We start from the raw sequence: 24,277 nt of genomic DNA, 5'->3' as shown, positions 1-24,277 counted from the left end.
GTCAACAATTACTCAAAAGCAAAGATAAGGGGGCAGGGAAACTAGAGTACTGGAAACGGAACGAACACACAGAACACAGTTAAAGAGAATGTTCATACATGGTGATAAATGTAACTAACGTCACTGAACAATCTGTGAGGAAATTATCAAATGGTAACCTAACTTGCAGTGTAAACATTCACCAAAAACTAAAAAAAAAAGGCACATACACTTTATCTTGAAAGAATTATAGATTTACAGGAAGTTGAAAGACATTACAGAGAGGTCCCTTGTGTCCTGTGGATCACAGTGTCCTTCACCCAGTTTCCCCAATGGCTTCATCTTATGTAACTATAGAACAAGATCAAAACAAGGAAATTGGTATTGGTACAACGTATGTCATTTTGTCACATATGTAGATGTGTAAAACAAACAAATATACCAGCTGCTGTTGAGTTGATTCTGACTCATGGCGATCCCATGTGTAAAGAGTAGAAGTGCACTCTACAGGGTTTCCAAGGCTGTGATCTTTCAGAAGCAGATTGCCAGGCCTTTCTTCAAAGTTTCCTCTGGGTGGGTTCTAACTGCCAACCTTTTGATTAGGCAGACAAGCACTTAACCATTTTACCACTCAAGGACTCCTTGTAGCTCATATGGGGAGTAAACCCAGGACCTCGACATTATCCGTGTGGAACTACCACTGAAATCAAGGTACAGAACTATTCTATCTCCACAAGTATCTCCCGCCTGCTACCCTTTTATAGTTATACTCAGTCCCCTCCTACCTACCTTCCCTAGCCCCTGTTGTTGTTGTTGTTAGGTGCCACTGAGTCAGTTCCAAGTCATAGCAACCCTATGTACAACAGAAAGAAACACTGCCTGATCCTGTGCCATTCCTCACAATTGCTATGCTTCAGCCCATTGTTGCAGCCACTGTGCCGATCCATCTTATACAGGGTCTTCTTCTTCTTCACTGATCCTGTACTTTACCAAAGGACTTTTCCAGGGACTGATCCTTCCTAATGACATGTCCAAAATATGTGAGACGTAGTCTCACCATCCTTGTTTCTAAGGAGCATTCTGGTTGTACTTCTTCCAAGACAGATTTGTTTGTTCTTTTGGCACTCCATGGTATATTCACTAATCTATTCTCCATCTCTATAATTTTGTCATTTTGTGAACATTATAGATACAGAGTCATACAGTATATAACTTTTGGGGACTGGATTTTTCTCAATCAACATAATACTCTTGAAATCTGAGTTGTTATGTGTCTCGACACATTCCTTTTATTGTTGAGTAGTACTTCCTGGTATGCATGAGAAATATGTCTTCAATGCTGGTATCTTAGGCATTATGGTAAGTGACAAATGCGTTTGGGCACATGAACTACTTCAGGATCTGTCAACATCTTTGTCAATACGTAGGATCAGACATGGCCTTTTTACTTTTATTATAAAAGGTTCGAAAGTAAAAATTAATTGTGTTAACATGGGTGGAAGCTTTTTTTCTTATTCTCAGGAAAAAAAAAATACTTTAAAGCCATTTTGAGAACATCATTTCTTATATAATAATTAACACGTTAATTAAAAATCATTCTTACATAATGCTTTAAGTAGGCCTTCAGCTGCCAAACCCTTGTTACCATCGAGTTACCCTATCTATATAAAGATAAGATGTTATGAATTTTTTAAAATCTGTGGTCACACTGACCTTCTTACATCAGTCCAAATTAGTAACATTTCATTATATTTGACACAGTGCCCTAAACTCTTATACAAATTTACATCTGTGGTAAGTAAGGCAAGTAGCATATATTATTGCAACACCATATTTGATTAGGAGTAACTTTGTTATGAGGTAGAAATGCTTGGTGAATGAACGGAAGAAAGTCAATAGACTGTGATAGTGAGAGTCCCAGAATTCCAGTGCTGAAGACGGGGTAGCTCTTATTATGAGCTATTATTAGACCATCAGTTCCTTGAAGGGAATGTGGCAACTATGTATTAATGATCCCTTGAGCTTGGCGCAGTGCTTGGCACAAAGTAGACGTTTAATCAGTAAAAAACCCAGTGCCTTCGAGTCGATTCGACTCATAGTAACCCTATATGACAGAGTAGAACTGCGCCATGGAGTTTCCAAGGGGCGCCTGGCGGGTTGGAACTGCCGACCCTTTGGTTAGCAGCCGTAGCACTTAACCACTACACCACCAGGGTTTCCTGTTTAATCAGTATTTGCTGAATTAATGTAAGTTGAAGGCGAGAAGTCAGAGATTCTGTTCATAACAGGAAATTCTCTTCTCATGATACTTTGGTTGGATACCACATTCCTTTCTTTACTATAAGTGGGCTTCTAAATGGCTTCTTGAACTTGCTGGCCTGTATAGTCTAGCCTCTCTGGAGTTGAACCTCAGCCTATTGAAATAGAATTGCCTAAGAAATAAAACCTGAACTATTTATTCTCTCCTATATATAGATATAAATATAGATATATAGGTATACAGATAAATAGCTAGCTGCTGTTTAATCTCCCTGCTCTGGTGTGATGGTAAAAAGTCAACAATTGGCTCTCCAAAAACAAACAACCAAAGAAACAAACAAAAGAAAACAAAAAAGGACCTGATTTGTAGTGCTTGCCAATTACTGTGATGTAAATACTTCCACCGAGACCTATCAACATGAAGCCACTCAAAGCTGAGTTAAGAGAAATACAAAATCAGCTCCCAAGAGTTGAAGCAAACTCAAACATATAACTGCCCCTCCCCCTTTCACCAAAACACAGACTTAGAGGAAGAGAACAGGGCAAGTTTTCTCAGATTTGGGCCTTTCTCTTAGGCAGTGCCATGGTCTCCTCTTCCCTCCCTAGGTGCTCCCAACAAACGACCCAGTGCTGAGAAGACAAGAACTTCAACACCATTCCAACACTTTAGATGTGTCCACTTTGTTCAAAGAATCTGTTCCCTGTTCACAGAAGTTTTAAAGTGTTCAGTTACCCATTCCCTGCACAGACATATATACTCAAGAGAAACACAGTATAACATCTATGAGCTCTGTTTATATAACCCAGCAGTGAATAATGTCCTGCTTATCATGCTCCTTCTTTTTATTTATCATGCTCCTTCAATAAGGCACTAGAAACAGCTTTGCACATAAAGAGAACACATATTTTGCCTTTTTGCTATGCTAATTTTCATCTATATTTAAAGGGCTTTATTAAAAGGGACATGCCTTATACCAAGTAGAAATGAATTCCTTGAGGAGCCTGGAAAAGCTACTGTTTTTTTTCAAAAGTCTGGAATGTTGTTGGTGCAAATACTCTATTTTTGGTAGAAATTTCCTTTCAAGATGGATAGAGCTTTTGTCAACACTAAGTTCATGTACTTTTGGATAAAGTATTAACAATCAAAACATGGTTTTTTTTTTTTTTTTTTAGTCATCTAGTGCTACTATAACAGAAATACCACAAATAGATGGCTTTAACAAAGAGAAATTTATTCTCTCACTGTCTAGTAGGGTAGAAGTCCAAATTCAGGGCATCAGCTCCAGGGGAAGGCTTTCTCTCTCTATAGGCTCTGGAGGAAGGTATTTGTCATCAATCTTCCCTTGGTCTGGGAACATGTCAGCACAGGAACCTCAGGTCCAAAGGATGCACTCTGCTCCAGGCACTGCTTTCTTGGCAGTATGAGGTTCCCATGTCTCTCCGCTCACTTCTCTCTTTTATATCTCAGAAGAGATTGGCTTAAGACATCATCTAATCTTATAGACCTCATCAATATAACTGCCACTAATTGAACTTACTACATAATAGTGATAGGATTTATAACATAGGGAAATCACTTCGAAGATAAAATGGTAGACAGTCATACAATCATACAAGGGAATCATGACTTAGCCAAGTTGACAGATATTTTTTGGGGACAGAATTCAATCCATAACAAATGGATGGAACATACAATGGCTATCCCAAAAGAACAGCCCTGTCATTACTCCCCTCCAACCCCTACCTGCTTTTAGTCAGAAGGCTATTCGGCTGTGATGGTATAAGGTTCTGTTATAAGGGGATCAAGAAAGCAGATCCTAAATCTAGGGCACCTAAATTTAACTAATCATATGAATCACCTGGGGGTGCTTGTTAAATGTATGTTGTTGCCGTTAGCTGTTGTGGAGTTGGCCCCCAGACTCATGGTAACCCCGTGCACAACCAGATTGAACCATTGTGATCCACAGGGTTTTCATTGGCTAATTTGCAGAACTGATCACCAGGCCTTTCTTCCTAGTCTTAGTCTGGAAGCTCCACTGAAACCTGTTCAGCATTACAGCAACACGAAAGTTTCCAATGCCAGATGGATGGTATCTGCACTTGAAGTGCAACCTAACCTAGGTCTCCCACTTGGAAGGTGAAAATTCTACCACTGACCCACCACTGTTCCCCCACTCCTATGAGAGGGATCTGGGAATTTATATTTTAATAATTTTTGCCAGTTAATTTTCCCTGCAGCAGAACCATTGGCATCGCCTGAAAGCTTGTTAGAAATGCATAATCTCAGGCCCTATTCCAGACCTGCATGAGGCTACCAAAGTGGAATCAATTTGTTGCCAGAAAGTAGAGGAGGGGGAAAAACAGCTACTTCATTTTATTTATTTATTCACTATTTCAAAGAGACTTGAGGTGGGTAATGGTAAAATACAAAAGTACTGAACACATTTAAAATGTGAACAGAGGCAAACAGAGGACGGGTAGGAAACAATCAATAAAAATTTAGCTTACTAGAATTGGTACCATAGTGTTAAATTACAGTAGCCCTGAACTTCTAGAAGTCAAAAGACAAAGGGTGACATGCTGCGCAGAGGGAAAAATAAGAACATATTTCTCACTGGCTGATAAAAGAAAACATACCATTTTGCTAGAAGACTCCAACTTTTCTCCTGATTTTACATTTTAAGAGTAATTTATCAGAAATCTCTTTAGGTAAGAACCAGGACCATGAAATCTCAGAATAAATAAAGCCTTCTGTTTTTTTTTTTTCATGGCGCTTTTCCAGGAGGCTCAGAGGTTTTGTTTATAGGACAGAGTTTGTATTAATACTCAGCGACGCATTACTGAGTTCTAAGCTCTAACTTCTTTGGGGGAACTGATATACAGGAATTTCATAACACTTCTCTCTCAGTTTTCAGTGTCTCCCACAGTTGGCTTTAAGTCACCAGAGCACAACCACTCAACATCTTAGCTTAGTCTTTATACAACATGGTAGTCGCTCTGTGTTCCTATTTCTATTCGCTGTCTTGGTGAAATAGGGCCCACAACCATGACTGGAATCTCTGATGCTTGATACTTCCATAGGACAGCTTCTGATTCAAATTGGAAGCTTTGATATGTAAAATTTGTTCAACTTAAAGCACACACACACACACACAAACAAGGAAAAAAACCTTTTTGTAAGATAAAACCAATGAAACCAAGCCCATTGCTGTCGAGTCCATTCCAACTCACAGTGGCCCTACAGGACAGAGCAGAACTTCCCGTAGGGTTTCCAAGGAGTGACTGGTGGATTTGAACTGCCAACCTTTTGGTTAGCAGCCCAGATTTCCTATTTTAGGATTAAACAAAACCAAACCCACTGCCACTGAGTTGATACCGACTCATAGCAATCCTATAGGACAGGGTAGAACTGCCCTACAGGGTTTCCAAGGCTGTAAATCTCTATGGAAGCAGACTGCCACATCCTTCTCCTGCGTAGTAGCTAGTAGGTTTGAACCACTGACGCTTTGGTTAGCAGCCGAGAACTTTAACCACTGCACCATCAAAGTGTGATTTTGGACCAGCCATGTGAGCATCCCCTGAAAACTTGTTAGAAATGCAAATTCTCAGGCCCCGTCCCAAAACTCTGATATCAGAAGCCCCTATTGTGGGGCTCAGTACTTTGTGTTTTAACAAGCCCTCCAGGTGATTCGGATGGTTGTTAATGTTTGAGAGTCAAGACTTCAGGAAAACTCATTGGCCTTCTGATCTGATCAGTTAGAGCAATAGTTCTCAGACTTTGCTGTCTACTGGAATCACACCCGGGAGCTTTAAGGGATAATGCCTGGGCCCCAGGCTCATATTTTGACTTAGCTGGTGCAATGGCATTGCATCAGGGTATTAAAAAGCTCCCCAACATGTCTGTAACGTGCGGCAAAATTCGGCTACCACTGAATTAAAGAAAAAGGATCTACTGGTGACTCTGAAGAGCCCCTGGGTGGTGCTTACAGTTAAGCACTCAGCTACTAACTGAAAGGTTGGCGGTTCAAACTCACCCAGAGTTGCCTTGGAAGGAAGGTCTAGCAACCTACTTATAAAAAGATCATAGCTATTGAAAGCCCTATGGTGTGCAGTTCTATTCTGACACACATGGGGTTGCCACAAGTCAGAATCAACTCAGTGGCAACTGGTGATTTTGTGTGTGTGTGTGTGTGACTTTGAACTTGTCCACATGGCAAGTTTTTGATATGGATTCTACTTAACAGCAAAAAAGTTCTCATAAAGCTACGAACACTCCTAGGTTTACAAAAAGCTTTCATCTGTGATCTCTTTTAGTTTTCACAGTAAGGTAAGTAGTAGCATTCTCATTTTACAAAGAAATAAAGGCTTAGTAACTTGTTAAAGATCTCAAATTTGAATGTAAGTCTTCTATCTCCAAGTGCAGTACTCTTTCCACAGCGTCCTTCTTCATGAGATTTCAGATACAGTGCCTGCCTAGATGACTATGTTCCAGTAAGAAAGACATTTGTTCTCTCATCAGATGCTGATCACACTCATCACATTTGATTATTTTGTAATCTGGCTCAACGAGGCAGCTGAGAAATCAGCCTTAGATACAGATGAGCACTTATGAAAGTCCCTGTGAAATAACTTTAGTTTAGCCTTAATGTTTTTCTAATTTGGCAGCCAATCATCTGAATAAATGCCAAACTAACCAGATAATTGCTCAAGCCTACGCATCACTTTAATTGGACCATCAGCTGCTTGATGGTCTTTGATTGTCCTGGCAGGGTCAGATGTCCTCGACTTAGCAAGCCAGGAAAATCCCCATGATACTCAACCATTAGACAGAAGTTCCTCAGGGCAGAAGCTATTTCTGTTCCACTGTGCGGTCCTGGCAAAGTCAGATCATATTCACCGTATCAATGGGCACATACCCACCTGTTCTTAAGGGTAAAAAACTAGTGGCCATTAAGTCAGAATTGACTAATGGCGACCTCATTGTGTCAGAGTGCAACTGTGTTCCATAGGGTTCTCAATGGCTGATTTTTTGGAAGTAGATAGCCAGGACTTTTTTACAAGGTGCCTCTGAATGGACCCAGAGCTCCAACCTTTTGTTTAGCGGCAGAGCATGTCAATCATTTGCACCACCCAAGGATAGCTCATCCTATTTCAAAACCAAAGATACTCCGTAGTAAACTAATTAGGCTACCTGACTGGATTATGATTCAGGTACTTTGGACAATGCAACCAAAAATCTTGGCACAGCATGAGTACTTGTCATCTGTAGAGAATGTTGTTAGTACCCTATAGAGTCCCTTTTTGGTCCCGGGTGCTATGAGTGTTGGCTGATTATTGCTTATAACTGCCCCTATGAGAAATTGACCTTGGGGAGTTATGTCCCATCCCCCAGCCCCTACTGCTACTACCACCCCAGGGGCAGCCCAGTGACTGATATGATATGGGGACACAAAATGCCAACCTCCTCATCTCAAGGTGGAAATAACTCTATGGTGCAATTTAGGCTCAGAATTCCCCTTCTAGGATTAGACCTAGGGTAGACTTATCTGAGATCATGTCCTTGCTCATCCCTAGTCTGCTTTCTCTCACAGGATTTTCCTGGAGAACTCTCCCTCAGTGAATCAGAGATAACCTGAATCCCTGTCTCAAGCTCTGCTTTTGGGAAACCTGACCTCAGATAGAAGTCCCTCTGTGGTGCAAAAAGTTAATGTTCTTGGCTGCTAATTGAAAGGCTGGAGGTTGGAGTCCACCAGAGGTGCCTTGAAGAAAAGTCTGGTGATTTACTTACAAAAAACCAGTCATTGAAAACCCAGTGGAGTAGAGCTGTACTCTGACACACGTGGAGTCACCATGATCTTTATTCTAGTTATATACCTGGCATAAGCACTCTGTTCAGAGTGTCACAGGAAATTTCAAGTTGGGCAATTCAATCATCAGTCCCAGTCATCAATATGGAAACCCTGGTGGCCTAGTGATTAAGTGCGATGGCTACTAATCAAAAGGTCACCAGTTGGAATCCACCAGATGCTCCTTGGAAACTCTATGGGGCAGTTCTACTCCGTCCTATAGGGTCGCTATGAGTCAGAATTGACCCAACGCATTAGGTTTGGTTTTTTGGTTTGGTCATCAATACGATTATCTAAGTGGACACAAATCCAAAACATGCATAAAAATACTAGAAAAGTCATAACTTTTTTTAAACCAATAAATACCTTATTTTTTATATTATTTATAGAAGATTAAGTTTCCCCATGATTGTCAGTTGCCTCATGATTACAAGATTCTATTCGGTTACAATATGCCTTCATGAGTAGGAGAGAAAGGATGGAATGATGGTACCGCCAGGGAATTCTGCAGCAGCCCAGGAATGCCCATAGCAGTGCCACACAAGTGAACTTCACCTACAACATAGGTTAACACAGGAGAAAAGGTTTGGGAACAGTTGCCTTGGGAATAATAAACTATTGATTCTGATAGGTCAGCTACAAATAAGGACACTTCTGTTTGCTGTACTCATAACCAGACCTACTCTAATATACTGACCACAAGGAAAAAGTCCCTCTATGGGCATTCGCCCATCCAGTGAGTAAATCACTCTGCACCTAGGTTAATTATTTAGTAGCTTCAATCCATTAAATATAGATATGTTACATACACATTAAATACCCAGACAGAACACATAAAACAAGACCAAGGGAAAAGCCTATTAAATATATGCTTCCTAGCCATTTCTTATTCATAACATTAGGGTTATTACCTAGCATAAAAGGGAATCTCCTCTATAGCACTGACGGATCCTGATATATGATCAATAGCTGGAACTAACACAGCTTTTGTTTTTTCTTCCTTATACCAAAATATCTTGTTTTCATTTTCTTTGTTCAATTAAACCTCACCATGATTCTGACTAACAGAGGTAATAGCAAATAAGTTATTTGACCAACAAGAGTCAAACTAATGCTATTGTACAAGAAACAAAATGACTCGTGGAATACAATCATTTTAGTTACACAAGGTAATCAATGTTAATTTACGTATTTTTAAAACAGTCAAATCTGCCCCCTTGCTCACTTAAGACGGACCCTAGGGATTTACCAACTCAAAACTTAACTGCCCTTCACTTCATTTGAAGTATATTAATGTGATTTTTGGAAAGGAAAATGGGATATTAAAAAGCAAAAGTCTAAGCTTGTCATTCAAGATTCTCTAAATTTGGTCCCTAATTAATTTTTCCATCATTCTCTTTCAAGTTTATACCCCATCTATACATACTTTAAATATTGGAATTAAAAAATTTTAAATTACTTACTTGTTGTTGAAAATATACACAGCAAAACATATACCAATTTAACAATTTCTACGTGTATAATTCGGTGACACTAACTACATTCTTGGAGTTGTGCGACCATTCTCACCCTCTTTTACTGAGTTGTTCCTTTTCCATTAACGTAAGCTCACTTGTCCCTAAATTTCCTATCTAATCTTTCGAGTTGCTGTTGTCAGTTTGACTCCATGTAGATGTTCTCTAAAAGAGCGCAGTGCTCATGGCAGACACTGCATCAACATTTTTGAGAAACATTCAGGATTATATATGTGCAAGAGGCTATCCTTGGTGTGTTTTTGAACTTCGAGGCTTTGTTAAGGCCATCTCATTCTGATCTGGAATATTCTTGGTCTTGTCTTTCCAAATCTAAATTATTGTTCAAGGCTTAGCTGCCCATTAGCAAAACTTCCTTTCCTGAATTCCTAGAGTCCTTGTTTTCACTACTTGTTTGGCCTGTGTCACTTACTGACATCCCTTTGCTGTTCCATGTTAAACATGGTTGCGATCTGGGTTAAGTAACTTCTCAGGGATCTTCATCTTCTCTTCACTGCTCTGTCTTGCTGACCTTGGGGGACTCAACAAAACTACTTGAAAGACTTAGATCAAGAATTCATTTGGCATTGCCCTGTTGCCATCGAGTCAATTCTGATTCATAGTGACCCTATGGGACAGAGTAGAACTGTCCCATAGGGTTTCCAAGGAGCACCTGGTGGATTCCAACTGCTGACCTTTTGGTTAGCAGCTGTAGCTCTTAATCACTATGCCACCAGGGTTTCCATTTGGCATTAGAAATGATTTGAAATAAAGCTATGAATATAAAAGTTGGAGCAGTGTTTCTCAACTCTCAGGCTTTGAACCCTTGGGTTTGGGGAAGGCATGGAAAAGGCTGTGCAAAGGGTTATTTTAATTGTCTAATTCTACATACACCCACCAACAATATTTATCAACTTATGTCACCCTCCTATATATATACTCTGTAGTTTTCAGATGTGTGTGCATAGATGCTTTAAATAAAAATCATTTAGTAGCCTTTTTCACTTCACTGTAGTGTGGTAGTCATTTATTACTATCAAATTTTCTTATTTTAATAAAGGGACTGACAAAGTCTTAAAATTATAAAGGATCCTTGTGAATTGTCAAACCTTCATCTAGAGGGTTTTAGCACAATCTGATTTGTTCATTAGGCCACACTCCCTCAGCTTTAGCTATTCCTCCAACTAGCTGATGCATAGAGAACACACTTTTTTTCAGAGGAAAATTCTAAGCAATCTACTATCAAGAATTGTATTCCAAAGAGTCAGTTCTGAGTACCAATAATCAGAACAAACCTGGGCAGAGTGAAACCATCATACTTGTCCTAGACGAGGTTGGATTACTGTTACGGCATTTATAAACCCACTGCTGACGAGTCAATTCCAACTCATAGCGACCCTACAGGACAGAGTAGGACTGCCCCATAGAGTTTCCAAGGAGTACCTGGTGGATTCGAACTGCCAACCTTGTGGTTAGCAGCCGTAGCACTTAACCACTATGTCATCAGGGTTTCCAGGGCATTTATAGCGCTGGACACATGTATGTTTCGGCTTTCAAAAAGGTCAGGTTTACGGAAGAGGCCAAGGCAGGCTGATTATTATTCAAGGAAAACAGAACTCTTCCTAGGCCTCTTTGGAAAAGTCTTCGCATCTGGATGTCGGTCCAAGCAAAGTCTTGTCTTTGTGTCCAGATGTTGGTCCAAGCTAAAGAAGCTGCCAAGAAGAGCAGTCATGGAAGGCTTCCCTTCCTTTTTCATCTTGCACAGCATGGAAGGACGTTCAGCTGGAGAGCATCTACTGACACACGCAAGGCCTACAAGCTAGGCACCAAGAAGGGCTTCGTAGAAGGGACAGTCAGGTCTCTGAAACTGTGGAAGTTATCAGGATTTATGTGAATCAGCTCCTTTAGTGTGTTGCTTTTCTCCTCTTTTTGAGAACCTTTCTATTCTGCTTTCCCAAGGAGAACCACTGCTTACATTCTCTAAAAGAGGAGGCAGTGTCAGAATTTCCCTTATAAGAGTACAATATGAAGTCAAAGTTAGGATTTTTCTATGGGATACAAGTTGATGTCCTGGACTTTTTAACATTTTTAATGCTCATAGATTCATCAATTTACTTAACTTATCCTTTAACTTATTTATTTAACTCATTAATTCGTTCTTTAAAGAGATGCAACTACTTCATTCACTTAGAACATTCGTTCATTCAATATTTACTGAGTGCATATTATGTGTGTCGATGTTGCAGTAAGTGCTGGGCATAAAATGATGAGTTAAATCAAACGTGATCCTTGACACCACAGAAAAGTTAAAGTGCAGTGGAGCGAAAAGACAAAATAATAACAAAAACAAACATAAAATGCAGCTGTGGATTTTGTTACAAGGGAGAGGTAAAAGGATGTATAAAAATATATAATGGGAGGAGCTGACTTAGGCAAGGGGCTAGAGGTGGCTTTCCGAGGGAGCCACAATGGAGCCGAGAGATGGAGAACAGGAAGGAGTTAATGAAATAATGGAGGGGAAGGATAAAGCATACCAGGCAGAAGGAACACTATGTGCAGTGGCCAGTGGAGGAAGGAAGGAGGTGAAAATGCAGAACAGAACAGTCAACGTGGCTGAAGAGCAGGGAGGAGGGGCGCACGGGAAAAGCTGTGGCTGGAGGGGTGGACCAGGCAAACAGAGTATGGGAGAAAAAAGATTCACTCTGCCAGTTGTTCAAATAAGCCTTTCCAAACTGAGTCAGCTCTTTCTTACTCCAAGCTGAAGTTTGTACCAACTCAGAACCAGAGCAGCAGACTCTAAAGCGTTTGAGAAACTTTGCACAATTTAGAAGTGTGGTCGATAGAAGAATAAAAATGGGTGCCAAGGGAACTGGGTTCCCCACTGTAAGCATCAGAAGAGGCTGACTTAAAAAGGGGTCTCTTCCTACTGCTGGTAGCCTGCATGGCTTGTTTCCAGAGCAATATCTTCAGCCTGAAGAATTCTTGACCCTTTTTCTAGACTTGACCGTTTACGGTTGGCAAACCGCATAGTAGTTTACTGATTTAAAGGTTTTTTTTTCTTCCTTTCAGTATAAAGACTCACCTATAACACTAAGCTCTGCGCTGGCAAAGATAACTCCGTGTTTATTTTCCGCCACACACTGATACATGCCGGCATCTGAGAGGTTCACCATCGTTATGTTGAGCATTCCTTGCTCGATTTGAATTCTATCCTGTGAAAATAGAAGAGGAACACAAAAACAATGACCTTCTACAACTGAGACCTTAAGGCAGTTTTGCTCTATGTTATATCAAGGGGACTTAGTGGGAAGAAAATATAAGCAATTTACATAACATGATCTAATTTATCTGTCAACTAAATTTGTGGCAGGTCAGAAGCTAAATGGAACAACCCGTGATTGTTTGTAAATGGAATTTAAATTGTAGGATTCTCTTGAGTTCTCACTGATTTACTAGTGAAACCATTCAGATTAATATCCCTTCTAAATAGATGAAATTTAAAATGCTTTCTTACTTCAAGGTGCTAGGCTAACTATGGAAAAAATTCAACCAAGTTTACTGTTTGGAGCATTTTAAATACTCAAATTATGAACAGACAACACTCTGAAGGTTAGTAGGATTGTAATCTTCTCAGACGAAGCAGAGGCAAACATTTAGTATCAGTTGAGATTTACTAAAAAAAAGTGGTTGCTGTTGTTATTAGATGTTGTTGAGTCAGTTATGACTCATTGTGACTCTATGTACAACAGAACGAAACACTACCCGGTCCTGTGCCATCCTCACAATTGTTGCTACGCTTGAGCCCGTTATTGCAGCCACTGTGTCAATCCATTTCACTCAGAGTCTTCCTGTCTTTCACTGACTGTCTACTTTACCAAGCATGATGTCCTTCTCCAGGGACTGGTCATTCCTGGTAACATGTCCAAAGTACCTAAGGAGCATTCTGGCTGTACTTCTTCCAAGACAGATTTGTTTATTCTTCTGGCAATTTATGATATATTCAATATTCTTCACCAACACTGTAATTCAAAGGCATCAATTCTTCTTCAGTCTTCCTTATTTGTTATCAGCTTTCGCATGCATATGAGGCGACTGAAAATACCATGACTTGGGTCAGACGCACCTTAGTCCTCAAAGTGCCATCTTTGCTTTCTAATACTTTAAAGAGGTCTTTTGCAACAAATTTGTCCCATGCAATACATCATTTGATTTATTGACTGCTGTTTCCATGGGTGTTGATTGTGGATCCAAGTAAAATGAAATCATTGACAACTTCAATATTTTCTCCATTTATCATGGTGTTACTTATAGGTAGGTCCAGTTGTGAGGATTTTTGCTTTCTTTTATGTTGAAGTGTAATCCATACTGAAGGTTGTGGTCTTTGATCTTTATCAGTAAGTGCTTCAAGTCCTCTTCACTTTCAGCAAGCAAGGTTGTGTGATCTGCATATTATAGGTTGTTGGTAAGTCTTCCTCCAACCCTGATGCCACATTCTTCTTCATATAGTCCAGCTTCTCAGATTATTTGCTCAGCATACAGACTAAATAGGTATGGTGAAAGGATACAGCCCCGACACACACGTTTCCTGATTTTAAACCAAGCGGTATCCGCTTGTTCTGTTTGAACGACTGCCTCTTGGTCTATGTACATGTTCCACAGGTTCCTCGTGAGCGCAATCAAGTATTCTGGGGTATAGGTAGATATTAATAATTTAATGCTCCCTTGCTTATTTGCTGTCCGTGACATGACTTAAACTTAGGACCATATGCTGGTAGCCAACCTGAAGAAAGCAAAGTTAGTATATGGAACAAAAGACCATTCTCATTTGACAGCCAGAGGATATGTAGCTTGCATTTTCAATTTTCATAAGGTACCACAAAGGATCTCCTCCTCCCCAGGAGAGTTGCCATTATAAATAAATAAATATATAAAGAAAGACTGTGTTTCTGTTTGCTGCAGGGCTGCGATTTAGCTGGGTGGACACTTACTGGATTTTGATCAAATCTAGGCATTCAGGTTCCCTTGCTTTAAGGGAGGAAAATGCCAGTTACCTGGGTGCCTCTACTCTAGAAATTTGTTTGAATTTGGCTTTTCATAACTGTGAGAATCATGGGACCAGGAAGACCCCTTATGGTGAGAGAAGGTATATGTGACAGGGGTTGGGGGGTATAAAATGATTCCTATTCCTGATGGGTGCCTGCTCTGAGCAACTGCCTGAAGAATGTTCACAAAAAACTGCACATTAATGTGTGGGCAGCTTTTCATGCAGTTAGTTGCTCAGAGAGGCACCCTTCCTGGGAGGCCTGTGGGGAGAAATCTGAGCACAGAAAATGGGCTCTCAACTTGAAGCCTGAGGAAAATGTCCAATTTCAGTTAACATTATAAGTTCAGTGGGAAAATACAATAAGGAAAACCAAATTGGACACAACTGTTCCTCGCTCGAAGCTCTTTCTCTCCCCTCACTTCATTCTGACTTCTTTGTTGGAGTTTTATTCCATTTAGTTGGACATTCCTGTATCGTATCAATACTCCTTCCCTAGTAGTGAATGCTGGTTGTACCTTCTAGACACTCTTTTCAGGGTAAAGGCACTTACTATTCCCCCAGCTGCTAACATGTGGGCTTACAGCTGAGTCCCTCTCTGGGAACTGTCTTTGGTTGATGGGTGCTGCCTTGCCCAAGGTTACACCCCCTTTCCCAAATCCAATGACTGATCAATGTGGGGGTACAAGGACTCTGCTTCCCTTGCTTCAGTTTTGGAAAACACTGGCCATGCTGCTCTGTAGCACCCTCTGGAGGCCTCTGTTGCAACTGCATCACTGTTTAACTTTTCCTTCTGCCCAATTCTGCTTCCCGGACTCCATTGCCCATGATGTTCAAAGCACTCTCCAATATACCTCCTGCATGCAAATCTCTGTCTCACAGCGTTTCTAGAGAATCTGAACTAGGACAGAGAGTGAAGCAAAAGTTTCAAAATGTATTTAAACTTTCCCTCGCTTTGTGTCACAGCTTCTCCTCGTTCCTTTCCAAGAGAAATTTTCCATATACATATCCACAGCTCTGGATCCAGTAGACATTTAATATTTGGATCCAGGCTCCATTACTAACTAACAATGCAATCTTAGGCAAACTGCTCGGTCTTAGTTTTCCTTGTCTGTAAAATGTGCATAACAATTACCACTTACCTTGTAAACTCTCTTGAGAATATCAGATGACATTATGCATGTGAAGTGCTAATACAAGTTAAAAAAAAAAAAACACCCAGTGCCGTCACTAAAATTGCTTGTGAAGCACACCTTCCAAATACTTTGTGCATATTATTGTAACACAGCACTTCCCCCTTGCAAAAGGTATACAGCATGAGTAGAATCTGTTTTCAATTCACTAATTCACATAATTGAGTTTAATTCAATGATGATATAATTCTAACACTTCTATTTTGTTCTTTTTTTAAAACTACTTGCTCAACTTTTTTAAATGTCTTGTTTATGTTTATGGACACAATTCCTTCATTTATCTCTTTGAGCATCCTAAAACTCATTGCTGTTGAGTCAATTCTGACTCAAAGTGACCCTACTGGACAGAGTAGAGCTGCCCTACAGGGCTTCCAAGGCTGTAATCTTTATGGAAGTAGACTGTCACATCTCTCTCCCATGGAGCAGATGGTGGGTTCCCACCACCTTCCTTTCAGTTAGCAGCCACTGTGTCACCAGGGCTCCTTTTGAGCATCCTAAGCAAATTTATTTCTATTTCTTTGCTGGACTGTTACACTGATAGATCTTCATGTGTTCCAGAATATTGGTTTACAAGTTTATTTTGATAATTCCAGAATATTGGTTTACAGGTTTATTTTGATAGTAAGTTTTTTATTGTTTGTTCTTTCTCCCCCTGTTTAGCAATTCTGTGGCTGCTTCCTTCTCATCCCCTGAACCGCCAGTCGAGAAACAGGTTGAACTGTAGCCTCTCAGAGGTCCTGCCCTACAGTAATAAGGGAAATCCTGCAGCTTCTGGCCCAGAGCTGTGGCTCAGTCCCTGCCACCTCTCTTATACTGCAGCATCCTATTAAGCCAGGCAGCAGTTTAGCTCCTTCTTTCATCTGATGGCAATCGATGGAAAGGGTCTCCACCCTCCCTGGCCTTTGCTCCAAAGATACTGTACTGTCTTTGTAGAGCATTTTGTACACCTGAGCTCCCACCTACCATAGCCTGCTTCCAGGCCAACAGGCTGGTAGCTTCAGCTCCACTCATCACTTTCAGTTTTTCTTCTACTTATGTTTTATAGAGACATTAATCTTGTGCTTGAATTTGTCATTACTACATGCCTGAGGTCAAGTGGGTGTTTCGATGGTGAACTTAACTGTATTGTATTGTCCAGGAGTCTCTCTGGACAGAAGAGAATAACAAAACCATGCTGGGATGGAAGTTTAGATGCTGTCTTAGTTACCTGGTGCAGCTATCAAAGAAATAATACCACATATATAAAAAAAAAAAACATATAGGTGGCTTTAAAACAGAAATTTATCTTCTCACAGTTTAGGAGGCTAGAAGTCCAAATTCAGGGTGCCAGCTCTAAGGGAAGGCTCTCTCTGTTCACTCTGGAGAAAGATTCTCGTCTTTGAATTAGTAAATCGAAAAATTCTGCTCATACTGTATACATTTTAAATGGTGAAAGTGCTGTAATATTCATTGGTAATCTTCCTGTGGCATCTATCTTCCCTTATTTGTCCTTACTTCTGTGCCTCACCTGCTCATTTTGTATCTCAAAAGTAATTGGTTTCAAGCACACCCTTCACTGACACAGCCTCATTAACATAACAAAGAAAACCCTATTTCCAGATAGGATTACATCCACCTATATAAAACCCATCGCCACTGAGTCCATTCTGACCCTATAGGACAGAGAAGAACTGCCCCATATGGTTTCCAAGGAGCACCTGGTAGAACCAAATTGTTGACCTTTTGGTTAGCAGTGTGGCTTTTCACCACAACGCTACCAGGATTTCTTCTGCCTATATAAGGATTGGAAACCCTGGTGTCGTAGTGGTTAAGTGCTACGGCTGCTAACCAAGAGGTTGGCAGTTCAAATCTGCCAGGCACTCCTTGGAAACTCTATGGGGCAGTTCTACTCTGTCCTATAGGGTCGCTATGAGTCGGAATCGACTCGATGGCAGTAGGTTTTTGGTTGTATATAAGGATTAGGATTTAAACACATATTTTTGGGGAACACAATTCATAACAGATGCTGAGAGGTCACTCACTTGCTAAGTGAGTTACTCTTGCCTACTGTACTTGAAGATTTGTGTCTTAGCAAAACTACGTGCTCTAGACCTTTTGAGAGACTTTCCAATAGTAAAGCCATAGATGTTCATCTGTGAAGACCAAAGATCTGGTATGAAGCCTAACTGCAAGAGGCTGACAAAATGGATCTACACACACTTTCTATTTATCAACGGAATTCACCTTCACTTTTTCCACTATTAAGGACACTTGGTTGCATATTATTTTTGAAACAACTCACCATTTTCCTATTTCCATAGCAATAAGGCCACGCTAAACATCACAGTCAATACTAAGGCACAATTATCATCCATTTGCTTACCTGAGTTAACAGCGGTTCACCATTTTTTAGCCACCTGTATGTAGGCTTAGGCCTTCCATTTGCTTTACATTCCCAAAAGACATTTTCTTCAATGGCCACGTGGATATCATTTATTTTTTGAATCCAATTAGGTTGAGCTACAGCAGTTCAAAAGGCGAAGAAAAAAACATACATTCAGTGCAAGCTCAATATTCTTTTATCGTATGCCATGAAGGGACAAAAGTCCCTTGTTCAGGTCTTAGGCAAATTACGAGGCTGGATAGAGGGTGGGGCCGGGGGGGGGGGTTCTTTTAGAAGCAACATAGCATCCTATACCCTATTCTTAACCTCAAGTTTTTGTGGTCTGTGTTGCTGCTGGTCTTTTAATTACCTAAAGGCAGAACGAAGAGAACTACCATTATCCATATAAAAAAATTAACTGCCTTTCCTGCCAGTACCTATACTTCTTTTTTTAACTTTTAGTAGGAGAAATCTCCACCACAATCCTGCCACATTCAGCTGGCCCCCGTACTTCCAGCTGTACACTATATTCCCAGATTCCTCTGTGACTAAAGGCAACCTTCTTAATTCACGACACTGGTGTGTGTGTGAAAGTGATGAGAGCAACTCCCAGGCTGTTTACTTCAAGACGCTTGCCTGGAATCTTCTTATACCCTTCCCAGGTTGAAAAACAGTGTCAACTGAAACAACCTTGGATTCAGAGATGGGAGCTATGCACTTAGGACGGAGATGCTGACCTACTGGCCTTGGACCTTGAATGACTTTGTAGAGCAAAGCAGCCATATAACCCTAGCCCCCCGACTCCTATCCCCCACCTATCTTTGCAACAATATCGAGAGAAAAATAAACTTATTTAAACCATTGTATTGTTGGGTCTCTATGTTACAGCAGCTTAGCCTGCCCCCAACTGATACACTTCGCTCCCACAGGTTTTACAGATAAGTTTTCTGACTTTTTTTTCTCCTTCAAGACTATCATAGCTGCTTATTATTGCCCGATTTCATCTTGATAGAATCTTGTCCAAAGGAGTAGGGCTCTAGAACCCCAAATCCCCGAGTCAGTCCTATTTTTACCTAAACCTTTGTAGGAAACCAAACCTTGCCCATAGTCAGCACAAGAATTTGAGGAAGTACTTAATCTTCACTTTGCTCACTGTCCTCACCCCATTACCAAAATTGCTTCAATTGAAGCCACATTTTCTTTCCTTGTCCTTAACAGAGATAAGGACAAAATTAATTCCATATCCCATAAAAAGTATTCATAAATACCAAGTCTTGCTTAAGGAACAATTCATGATGAACTATGATATTAAGTGAATTTAAGGGAAGACCTTTAGCCCAAAGACCATGTAGAAGAGCACCATAGCTATCTCTCATAAATGCTACCCGCTTACAGAGCATTTCTATAGGGTTCTGTTTACCAGTGTAGACATAATCATCATAGTAGGTATCAGGAGTCATGCGTTGCTTAACGACTGCAATATGCTCTGCGAAATAGGATGGTACGTCATTTGGATGTTGTGGGAACATGCCTAAATCACGAGCAACAGCAGGCACTGATTTCCCACTTTCATGTTGTTTAATAAGCTTTTGTTTCACTTCCAAATTGGTATTTCTCCTTTGTCTCTTGTTGCTGTTATCACCAGCACTGGTTTTGCTGTGTTTGGGAGCCATGATGCACTTCACGGTAAAATTTTTGAAAAAAAAAAAAATTAAAGAGAGATAATGCTACAACACTCAGGAGATGCGCGATACACGAGATTGGACGCTGCCACCTATGAGTTGATGCATACACTATTATAAGGTAAACTTAATTTGTGAGTAGGAAAAGTTCACATTAAAGTAACAAAAGAAAGTACAGTACATATATAAGCCTGTAACACAGATGTTTATTATGACTATGAAGATACATGTATTATAGGTTATATACGTACTGTACCATTATACACCTGGCACACAGTCTCTTTGTATACAAGAGACAAGGGATACACGTGCTGTGTGTGGGAAGCTGTTGCATTCACTCCATCTGTTACGTCCCATTCTTTTATTGGGATTCCTGAACTCTATTATAATCTTATATACAGTAGGACATTGCCCATATGGATATTATGCCGTGCGTGACTATATCGGAAGATGCTACTGACTATGCGTAATAGGTCTTTTAGCTGCCTTGAGCTCAGTATTTTCACTCAGTGAGCCTCCAAATTACCTGTAATTTAATTCTAAAGCAAATCACTAATACTGAAGAGAGCTGTATATCTTACCTTCTCAATAATAAAATTAGAAAAACACTCACCAAGTCACTGAACCAGCAGAGGTCTCTAGGTCCCTAAATAAATGATGCTTTCTCCCTTTTCTTCTATACGCAATTTCATGTTTTACGAGAGCAAAACACAGTTCTACAAAGCCTCTACTGATGGCGATGATACATTGCTGCATATGAGGGGAGGCCAAAAGGTCAACTTCAAAAAAAAGTTATAACATTAACAAGCATTGACTTGAATGAAGGGTTATAACCTTCATCCTTGAAAGAGCTGTAAGTCTGCCATTACTCCATATCTTCCTGCCACTAATGCAGAGGAAGCTCAAAAGGTAGATGCCTTTTTGGTTCTCTGCTTGGGGGATTCGATGTGTAATCCTGATAAGACTAATGACAGCTGTGTGCATGATTTCACACTCAACCTGCTGAATATTTACCCCCCACAGACTCCAAGAAAACATAGCAAACAAAAAAGCTACCGAAATCTGTGTGCAGTATTAACTACTAAGCCAAACTTTTCAAAGGGAGTGAATAAAAAACCAGAAGGGCAGATGTAACTCATGAAGCAATGTCAAGTTGAAATTCAAAAGGGAAACACGAAAACCACGTGAAGAGACAGATTTCAATGTCATGGATTTTCTAGAACACTTGGGCTTATTCATTGCTTTCTTTCAACAATACAGAAAGCTAGAAGCAAAACCTTGAAATCTCAAAAAGGCGATGGGGCAGGGAAGGGAGGGCCTTGACAGGATTTTGAAAAGACCTTGCAAAGTCCTAACTAATTGAACACTTCTGAAGGCTCATTCTGTCTCTTCCAACAAGGTAATGGAGGTCAAAGTGCTTGGCAAGAGTGCTCAACATTTTGGTCAAGGTAATATCAACAACATATTCAACCTTTTGGAGACATCATTAGGAAGTTACTTGGTTTTCAAAGCAAAATTCATTCATGGAAGCTAAACTGGAAATAATATAAACATATTTTTCTTGAAGCAGATACCTGGACATGAGCCCCTAGAGATCGGGAATAGAATAGCATATAAATGGCAAAAAATGAGGTAGTCTTCTTTATTTTAATATGCTGATTACAGACGTACAGAGCAAAAGCCTACACAGTGGAGGTTTCTGCTGCTATTCACTTAGATTAGATGAATCATATCTAAGTGGGTGAGTTTTTCTTATAACTAAAGTCCTGTGCTTGATGGAAATTGTTCACGTAATTCTGAAGTGTCATCTTTGGTTCACTAGTTCAAGTTCCTTAGATAATAAATAGCCCAAATCAATGCATTCTAGAAAATAGTTTATTCCTTTTTTTTTTTTGATAATAAATGTGGACCTAGATCTTAAAAAGTAAAGATGTCACTTTGATGACTTAAGCCATGGTATTTTCAATTGCCTCATATGCATCCGAAAGCTGGGCAATGTAAAAAAGAAGATCAAAGGAGCATTGACGCCTTGGAATTGTGGGGTTGGCAAATAATATTGAAAATACCATGGACTACCAGAAGAATGAATAAATCAGTCTTGGAAGAAGTACATACAGAATGCTCCTTAGAAGCAAGGATGGCGAGGCTTCATCTCACTTAATTTGAATATGGTATTGGGGGGAGGGACCGATCTCTCATTATGCTTGGTAAAGTAAACCTAAAAAACCCAGTGCCACTGAGTCGATTCCAACTCATAGCAACCCTACAGGACAAAATAGAACTGCCCCATAGAGTTTCCAAGGATTGCCTGGTGGATTTGAACTGTTGACCCTTTGGTTAGCAGCCGTAGCACTTAACCACTGTGCCACCAGGGTTTCCCTTGGTAAAGTAGAAAGTCAGTAAAAAAGAGGGAGACCCTCACTGAGATGGATTGACATGGTGGCTGCATCAATGAGCTCAAACATAGCAATGACTGAGAGGATGACACAGGACTGGGCAACTTTTCGTTCTGTTGTACATAAAGTCGCCATGAGTCGGCACTAACTCAATAGCAACTAACAACATGGTACTTATTGCTTAATGTCTAGGTTCAGCTACATTTTATAACTCTATGTATAAATTATAGGTCCAAGTCAGGCCTGAACAGCTTGGTTCAGGACTATTACCTCAGAGTACAGTTATGTGTAAATCTTTTTTAAATAATATGTATAGAATACACGTTATTAAAACAGAACAACTAGTTTTGGTCTTTCATGTTCTTTCAAGGTTTGAAACAGAGAAATTCTTTCTCTTTGATATTCTAAGTCTTGTTCTCAAGATATAAATTCAAATATGAGGTTAAATGGTTATTCTCTGATTTGACCCTGTGACACTGTTAGCCTCTTAGATAGATAAACAAGCTCTTCATTTCAATCTTTTGTTCAGTAACTGCCAGAAATGACCTAAATCAATATTTTGTGTATCCAGCCACTAGGGCCCTGCATGCATTTTATCCAATAATAATGTATACTGCGGACAGATATAATTCGAACTTGGTGGGTCAAACAATTCTCAGAGGTATCTGGATCTCCAATTTTCCAAAACAAGAAATTTCTAACTGAAAGAATTGCCGTCATTGGCCTTAGACCTTAGAAATTTAAAGACCTAAAAAAAAAAAGGATATGATGGACAAAACATATCTGAATTACTATTACAAACATGACCTGTAGCCTTTCAAAATCATTTCTGGTTGCTTTTGCAATCTTGGAGATGAATCATCTATCTCTGGGGAATGTAGATGTTTGGCTAAAACTGCTTAAGAATTTTATTGATAGTGGATTTTATGGGCCTGAAGATAATTACTTAGCTTCAGTTTACCTCTTGTGTAAAAACTTCCCCAAATATTATCTCCAACCTAGATCCTTATACTGTTGATATAGAATCATTGACATATTCTCAATAACATCAGTTCAAATCCAATGTTCCCAGTACTAATACTACAACCTCTCCTTTTTCACCCTTACTGGAGAGAATTTTCCAGCTGCTATAGTTTTCTCTTAAACCCCAAATTACAGAAGGGACTGAAAGGAAGGGCCAGCCTTATAAGAAATAATATTGCATTCTGGGGTAGGATCCAATTTTGGTCTTTATTCAGCCCTGATAAACTCTACTCCTCTGACTTCAGGCTCTCATCCACTCCCAACACACCACCACCAAGCATTATCATCCTAATTGGGTTTTCAAACTGTGTTCCATGAACCCAGAAGGTTCTTGGGAGGAACCTTCTTCAAGTAGAGCAGCTTTACTTTGTTTCAAACAATGAAAATTGCATGTAATAATTCTTGTTTTGGTTTGTTTTTTAAAGGAGCTTGGTAATTAAACAAGAATTTGGAAAAATACTATGTGAAGGCATCTAAATCTTGTGTTGTCGGCTGAGCTTTGGACTTGGAGCTTGGAGATAAAAAACCCAAATTTTCTCTTTTGAATTGAGGGAGGCTGGGCTTGAAGATGTCTAAAGCCCCTTCTTACCTTAATATGCTAAAGCATTAGATTTGCCTCTTGAATCAATTGAATTCATGGATATCCAGGTTTTTCTACTAATTTGTGCTTCACTCAGACATTTCTATTAATGGTGTCTTTATCTCTATATGAGTTACATCTGAATTTTGCTTCTGGCACTGGCAGAGGAGATGCCTTCAGGTCAGCCCTCTTTCAGATACGATAAACCAACTATGTGAAGACACTAGAGAGCAACCAAAAGCAGGCACAGTTCTCTTCATAGGTATTCATCAATAAAACAGATTTATGACATAATCTGCATGAGATAATGTATAGGAAATAACAGATAAGACTTGTAAATGTGCTAGGCATGCTTTAAATGTTATACAAATTAAAAGAACACTGCTGTTATTTAATGTCGTTAAA

The 24,277-nt window shown here is 39.8% G+C and overlaps 1 protein-coding gene across 7 annotated transcripts in view; it reads right to left on the bottom strand.

Annotated features, from left to right (window-relative positions):
• The window catches only part of CNTN4 (contactin 4), a 1,107,632-nt gene that overhangs the window by 190,434 nt on the left and 892,921 nt on the right, over positions 1 to 24,277 (bottom strand). For all 7 annotated transcript variants that reach the window (XM_049862392.1, XM_049862391.1, XM_049862390.1 and 4 more), the window contains 2 exons: positions 18,192 to 18,328; positions 12,678 to 12,807 (listed from right to left, as the gene is read on the bottom strand). In XM_049862392.1, the coding sequence (XP_049718349.1) occupies positions 12,678 to 12,807; positions 18,192 to 18,328 (267 nt within the window). The remainder of the gene's footprint in view (positions 1 to 12,677; positions 12,808 to 18,191; positions 18,329 to 24,277) is intronic.

Source organism: Elephas maximus, chromosome 20 (assembly GCF_024166365.1).
Source record: "Elephas maximus indicus isolate mEleMax1 chromosome 20, mEleMax1 primary haplotype, whole genome shotgun sequence".
Classification (NCBI taxonomy): Eukaryota; Metazoa; Chordata; class Mammalia; order Proboscidea; family Elephantidae; genus Elephas; species Elephas maximus.
The sequence above is the reverse complement of the archived record's forward strand: the minus strand, read 5'-3'. Positions and strand labels throughout refer to the sequence as shown.